Source organism: Apodemus sylvaticus, chromosome 11 (assembly GCF_947179515.1).
Source record: "Apodemus sylvaticus chromosome 11, mApoSyl1.1, whole genome shotgun sequence".
Classification (NCBI taxonomy): Eukaryota; Metazoa; Chordata; class Mammalia; order Rodentia; family Muridae; genus Apodemus; species Apodemus sylvaticus.
Window position 1 is genome coordinate 51458737 of NC_067482.1, and position 7161 is coordinate 51465897.

At 34.3% G+C, this 7161-nt stretch overlaps 1 protein-coding gene across 1 annotated transcript; it reads right to left on the bottom strand.

The window, feature by feature from the left end:
* Window positions 1–958: 958 nt before the first annotated feature.
* Window positions 959–1912, bottom strand: LOC127696674 (C1GALT1-specific chaperone 1-like). The gene has a single exon (XM_052199585.1). The coding sequence runs from the start codon at window positions 1910–1912 to the stop codon at window positions 959–961; it is 954 nt and encodes a 317-aa protein (XP_052055545.1).
* Between the last annotated feature and the right edge of the window lie 5249 nt (window positions 1913–7161).

Genomic DNA, 7161 nt, shown 5'->3' on the forward strand with positions numbered 1-7161 from the left:
CAGCTGGAGCCATGGGTCCCTCCATGTGTACCCTTTGGTTGGTGGAGCTCTGAGGTATCTGGTTGGTTGATATTGTTCTTCCTATGGACTCGCAGCCCCCTTCATCTTCTTCAGGCCTCTCTCTAACTCCTCCATTGGGCACTCCTTGATAATTACAATTATCAATGGGCAAAGATAAATTAATTGGATGCTTATTGTTTCATCCATTGGAATTAAAAGGATGCTTTAGAAATTACAGCACTTTCCAATGTAGCTTAATAACTTTTAGAAAACTGACTGAGACATCATTGCATTTCTGGGTTTTCTAAGTTTATTTTCATCAATATGTGATGTGAACATTTGTATGTAATCTACATAATGCGATTTTTGAGTGTTTGTTCAAAGCAATGCACATCTTGTGCCTAAGTTCATGTTCAAGTAAGGCACAGAGATACATTGTCATTTTTAAAAAGCATAAATTGAAAGTAGATTGGTTATGTGTCATTTGATAAATAGACTGTTATTCAGTAGATAATATATGCTTCTTAGTAAAGTTTTTGGTTTGTTTTTTTTTTGTTTTGTTTTTTGCAAAATGTGTTTTATTAGGTGAAATTTTATTTATATATATTAGAAACCGAAGAAAGGTATAACGTATTTAAAGTGAATAAGCAAAAGCATACCACAGATTTTAATGTTTATAAGTCAGTTTGTATAAAACAAATATACTCGCGCATCCTTTATTTACACTGTTGTAATTATCAAAGCATACAGACAAAAGAATTTTTCTATAGCACGTGTAACATTTTACAAGTGTTTTAAGGGAAAAATAAAATCCCATTTAAGAAAATAAAATAAATTTTCATGTAGGGTGACACAATATGACTAGACTGGAAAAGAAACATGCTACTGACTTTGTCATGCTATTACTGCAAGTACCATGGCATCTGTGGTTATTAAATACAGGATGTTTTCTGTTTTTTCAATCGTTGTCAGAACCATTTGGAGGGAAAAAATTCAATGCATCACTGAATCCATGTCCAAATGCCCGAAGGCGGTACACTCCATACATCATAACATACATCTGATTAGGAGTCAGTCCACTGAAAGAAATGGCCATATCAGAACAGCATCCTTGTACGATCTCATTCGGGTAGTCAGTCATTGCCTCTTTGATAAGTATCCCAATAGTTTTTGTATTAAATAAATCTTTCCCCTCTGCATCTTCAGCATTTTCTGCAAACACTCCTACCTCTTTCAGGAAGATTGCAAGCTGCTGATCTTCAGAAAACTTCCGAATCAGTTTTTCCTCATGGGGACACCTTTGCGCAATCTTGAAACAGTCAATGAGTCTTTCCACTGATTCTATACTTAGGACCACCCCTCCTTCCAAAGTCACGTAGTCAAGAGCTCCAATGTGTTCAGTGTGACCTAGATAGAAAGGTTGTGATGGATCTTTTCTTAACAAAAAATACTTTAAGTTTTCAATAACAGCAAACGTAGTGGGATATGTGAGAAAGAACCAGCTATATTGGTCTTCGTATTTCTCAAAGGCATACGTGTAAGCTTTTATCATCACCAATGACGTGCTATTCTCCTTCACAGTAACGGACACAAATCCTTTAACATGTTCGGAACTGAAGAACTCAGCCTTGTCACAGTGTTTGATCCAAGTTTCGTTAACTGTAGCCCACAGACTCAGGTGTTTGGGTGTTACAAGTATGATGCAGTACACCCGGAAGCTGTTACCGAGTTCCAGGCGATCATCTTCTGACATTTTCAAGACATCTTTGTTAGAAGCTTGCAGATGGTTATGCTTGTGGTGGTGTATCCTGTTTCTGAGACCTATCCTAAAGTGTCCAAGCACCGTGATCAAGGCAAAGACGACACTTCCGAGCAGCGCACCCTTCAAAAATGAGCTGCGTTCTGAAAGCATGTTTCTAAGTATAAAATGGCTCAATGGGAGAAAGTTCAGTCTTTAGGTTTTCTGCTCAAATACAAACTATTTCTTTATATTCCTGAGATGGCAGAAGTAGATGCAGGTGGTGCTCACTTGATGAGTCTCCTTAAAGGAGATTGCTATATAGGAAGCTGAAATCTTGAAAGTATGGAGAACCTGAAGGGTCAAAAGAGTTTGTCCCCTGCCCCTATGAAGGAACCCTCTCTGAGTTTACCAAAAGGGCCATTGAAAACTATTAGGACGTCTGATGTCTTCGGCCCTAGGAAATAATCATAGCTGCTAATGTTTCTTACAATTAGGTAACTATGGACATTAAAAAAAAAAAAAAAAACTATGAAACTTGATTCTCATTCACTGGGAGTCCAGCAATAATAAGTCCAGTTATTTGGCCCAAAAGACTAAAAACCTTACAGGGTAGGGGTCTTGGTAAATCGTTTAATCATCAGCTATGTCTTCAGTGGCACTGACAGAAGCTTCACTAGATTTGTTTAGTTTTGTTTTGTTCACAAATGATTATTCAAGGATCAAAAGAAAACTATAACGGGAAAATAGCAGATTCTCAACTGACTTTCTGCAAATTCAGTTACATTTCTATATTCAACTAAAATGTTGAAAGGTTTGTGTGTGTATGTGTGTGTGTGGTGTGTGTGCATATGTGAACATAATAGTGTACATACTTAATACTGTGTGCACTCAAAGCTGAGGTTTTGCTTTAAACCTTTTCTTTTTTTTCCCTCTTTTCAGCATTAAGTCTCCCAATCCCCTTTGCATATTGTAGACACTTGTTAGATTTGCCTTTGAAATATACTCCTGGCCTCAGAACATTCTCAGCTGACTTGATTTGAATTTTTAACTAATATGATTCTCCTTTTCGCCATTCACTCCTAGTTTCTGATGAAAGAATGCCTGCTCTTTCATGGTTTTCTGAGCTACCCCTTCTTGTGCCAATTTTTTTATGATATATTGATTCCATATTAGTATATTGAACATAGATATACCTAGGCTCATCTGTAACAATGAATGCTTGTGTTTATATGTCTTCTATTACAAAGACCGATTGTTTTGTCTCTAGGGGCATCTAAAAGTATTTTTATAGTAGCTATGAAAACTTGCTTTACATTATTATTAATGAGTAGTTGTTCACTTACTTAACATCCAAAGACATCTTAGCCTACTATTTTTTGAAAGGGTTTCTTTTTTTGTATAAAAAACTGGATTTTTTTCCTTGAAGTGTTACTGAGAATAGTGAAAGGATAATCTAAGTTCACAGAGTCTAATATGTCAATAACAGTTAAGTGTCTCAGACAAAAAGTGTTAAATAAAGATTACGTTAGTCAAAACATTGCAATTTTAAATAGGGGAGGATTAATCAAGATACCTGAAGTTAGTGGTTGTGCATCAATATTCTATTACTCATTGAACAGAAGGCAGTTTGGAAGATGCGATCAAGATGAATTCATAGCCATTGAGCTCACAACACAGCTGAGCTATGTAAAGGTGAACAGTCAAATTAGTTTAAAGATTTGGGATTTTCTGGCTTCCTCTCATAAAACTTACAAACGTTTCATGATGCTTTTAGAAATGATGCTAATATCTACATATGTGTTCAGAAGCACATACTAAATATCTAATACATGCTAGGGCATGTCTTCTTTGCTTTTGTCTTTCATGTTGCAAGCCAGAAGTACATGAGCCTCTGTCTATATTTTGTGTAAAGAGCACATAATGGCTTAGTTGCTCTGAAAGAGAAGACAGCATTCTAAACCTATATAATGCCAAGTATAAACAAGCAAACAAACAAAAAACAAAGAACAACAACTATAAAATCATCAGATGTCCCTAGATTGAAAAAAAAAAATTTAGCTGAATTCTATGCGAAGAAAATCTCAGACTATTAAAATTAAAGGGCATCCAGCCTTCTCAGGACCAAGGACATTTCCTCCCTTTGATGACCATCAAGGGCATCCTCTGCTTGAGCTTCATTTGGTCTGTGAATTGTATATTGGGTATTCCACGCTTCTGTGCTAATATCCACTTATCAGTGAGTACATACCATGTGTGGTTTTTTGTGATTGGGTTACCTCACTCTGGATGATATTTTCTAGTTCTATCTATTTGCCTAAAAATTTCATGAATTCATTGTTTTTAATAGCTGAGTAGTATTCCATTGTGTAAGTATTCCATATTTTCTGTATCCATTCATCTATTGAGGGACATTTGTGTTCTTTCAAGCTTCTGGCTATTATAAATAAGGCTGCTATGACTTAGTGAAGCAGGGACATAGTGAAGCAGTCTCCTTATTACATGTTGGAGAATTTTCTGAGTATATGCCCAAGAGTGGTGTAGCTGGGTCCTTAGGTAGTACTATGCCCAGTTTTCTGAGGAACTGCCAGGTTGATTTCCAGAGTGGTTGTACCAGCTTGCAATCCCACCAACAAGGGAGAAGTGTTCCTCTTTCTCCACATCCTCGCCAGTATCTGCTGTCACTTGAATTTTTGATCTTAGTCATCCTGACTTGTGTGAAGTGGAATCTCAGGGTTGTTTCTATTTGTATTTCCCTGATGACTAAGGATGTTGAACATTTCTTCAGATGGTTCTCAGTCATTCAATATTCCTCAGTTGAGAATTCTTTGTTTAGCTCTGTACCATATTTTTTTAATAGGGTTATTTGGTTCTCTGGAGTCTACCTTCTTGAGTTCTTGGTATATAAAGCATATTAGCTCTCTGTCAGATATAGGGTTGGTAAAAATCTTTTTCCAATTTGTTGGTAGCTGGTTTGTCCTATTGACAGTGTCCTTTGCCTCAGGGAAGAGAGAGTGGATGGGCTGAGGTAGACTAGGAGGAGGTAAGGGATAGGGTGTTTTTGGAGTGAAAAACTGGAAGCAGGAATAACATTTGAAATGTAAATTAATAAAATGCCAAATAAATAAATAAATAAATAAATAAATAAATAAATAGTTTAGGCAATAATAAAATTCATCTACTTAGTTGACAAAAAGAATCTTTCTGTATCTAATAACATACAATAAATAATTCATGAAACAATCATTGTAAATACAATGAAATCTGATAACATTCATCTATAGATTATTTGTAAAAATATCTTCCTCTATTAAAGGTAAAATAGAGCAGAAATATATTGTATACAATTTTAGAATTTACCTCCAAACAATTCTAATAGTTTTAATCTGGGTTGGATTTAATAAATAAAGGATTGTTTTTAAAAGTTTTATTTTGAAATTCAGGAAGATGATTCATTTTAAATTTCTTTATTAATTAACTAATAAATCAAACAACTCTATTTGACCTATAGTTATTTCATGGAAATACCTTTATTAAACTACTGCATTTGTAAAAAAAAATTCAAGGGCACTCTTTGCATACTAACAAAATACTTTATTATTAGAGGTATCTAACCACATACTAGTAAATTTTCTATTTTTTCTTTCAACATTAACCAGCTTAATATATATATATATATACATATATATATGTATATATATATATTTTAATATTTTCACTGCATGGATTATTAAATAGTTCACTGACAACTAAGTATTTATTATGAGAGGAAGAGACCTGGAACCATGTGTGGGTAACAGCCTGTAATCCTAGCGACAGGAAGTCTGAGGAAGAAGAGTGTGAGATAACAGCCTGCCTGATCTATAGTGAGGTCTTCTCTCAAAAAGAAACACCCCAAACAATTACAAAAACCACTTTTGGCAAGCCAGTATGTGTATGTGATGTACATGTTTGTGTGCTTAAATTCCTTTACCTGTGTGAGTTATGTAGGGGCCAAAGACAGGTCAATTGAGTTCTTTACTGTCGCTATACCTCGAATTGATGATGACTTTCTCACAGGAGCCATATTAAAATACTCAGCCAATCTTATTACCCATCTTAGTCTGAGATTCTTTGTCAGAATACCACATGCGGGGATTAGAGAAGGACCACAATACTAATCTAGTAATTACCTATGTATGAGCATATGAGCTCAGGTGCATCCTCTTGTCCCAAAGTGCTTTATCCACTGAGCTATCTCTCCAGCCCAAGACATATTTGTAGAGACATAGAGGTGTGATGGTTAAAAGAAAGACTGGAGATTTAAACAAATTATTTGAAAAATAATTACTTTCAATACCAATATGACTTTAAAAAATCCTTTGACAAACATAGACAAGTAAGCATCTTTTTTCATTGATGTTTGACTATTTTTCTGCAAATATATTTCTTTTTTAATTTGGCAAAATCTCTTCTTGAAAGCACACTTTATTTATTTTTTTGTTTTCAATTGCTCATTTATTTATTCTTTTTTATTTTTATTAGATTTTTTCTTCATTTACATTTCTTTTTTTTAATATTTTTATTTTCTATATTCTTTGTTTACATTCCAAATGATTTCCACTTTTCCCAGATCCCCCCTCCCCATATGCATACTTTATTTTTACTCAGTGTAATAATCTGGTAGGTTTTTTATTCCAAAACTGAATATTTTGTTTAGCTCATTTTATTCTAAGGTCTGTAAACTTTAATTTCTACTTATTTTACATTTAGTGTTTGTTAACTTGAAATCCCTTATTTCCTGTGTGTTTTAGCTTCTTTTAGCTTAAATTCTTGCAGTTTGGATTTTTGTGTTCACTTTTGTTACTTTTCCTTTATCAGGTTTCACATGTACCTTTTAAATTGTATTAGCTTACTTGTGGCTACCCTAAAACCGAGATTATTCATTTGTTTATTTATTTATTTAAATATAATATGAATCACTCTACACACATTTCAAGACAACAAAAACGGAATGTGAAAATGGAAGTCTTACTAACACTCCTTTTACTATCTATTTTTCTGCATATTTGACATCCATCCATATATATTAAAGTGCTACATATTTGACTACTGTGAGTATCACTGTGAGTACTTTGTGAGTATCATTGGTTTTATTACACCGAGTGGTTCAGTCCTACATTGATGAATGTTGCACTCAGTAGCTTGGCAAAATACACAGTCTAGATTTCACTTCCAAATTATTCCCAGGTACCCTTTCCTATTTGAATTTCATATTCACATTAAAGTTTCAAGAGTAGTATTTCTTTGTAGGATAGATATGTCATCCCGGTCTCTGTGTACTGGATCCAGAGTATCACTGGACATTATCACCCTGTCTTTTAAGTAGAGATTGTTATGTTGTGAAAACCTTTATGAGTACTTACTTTATGGAAGAACTGGAA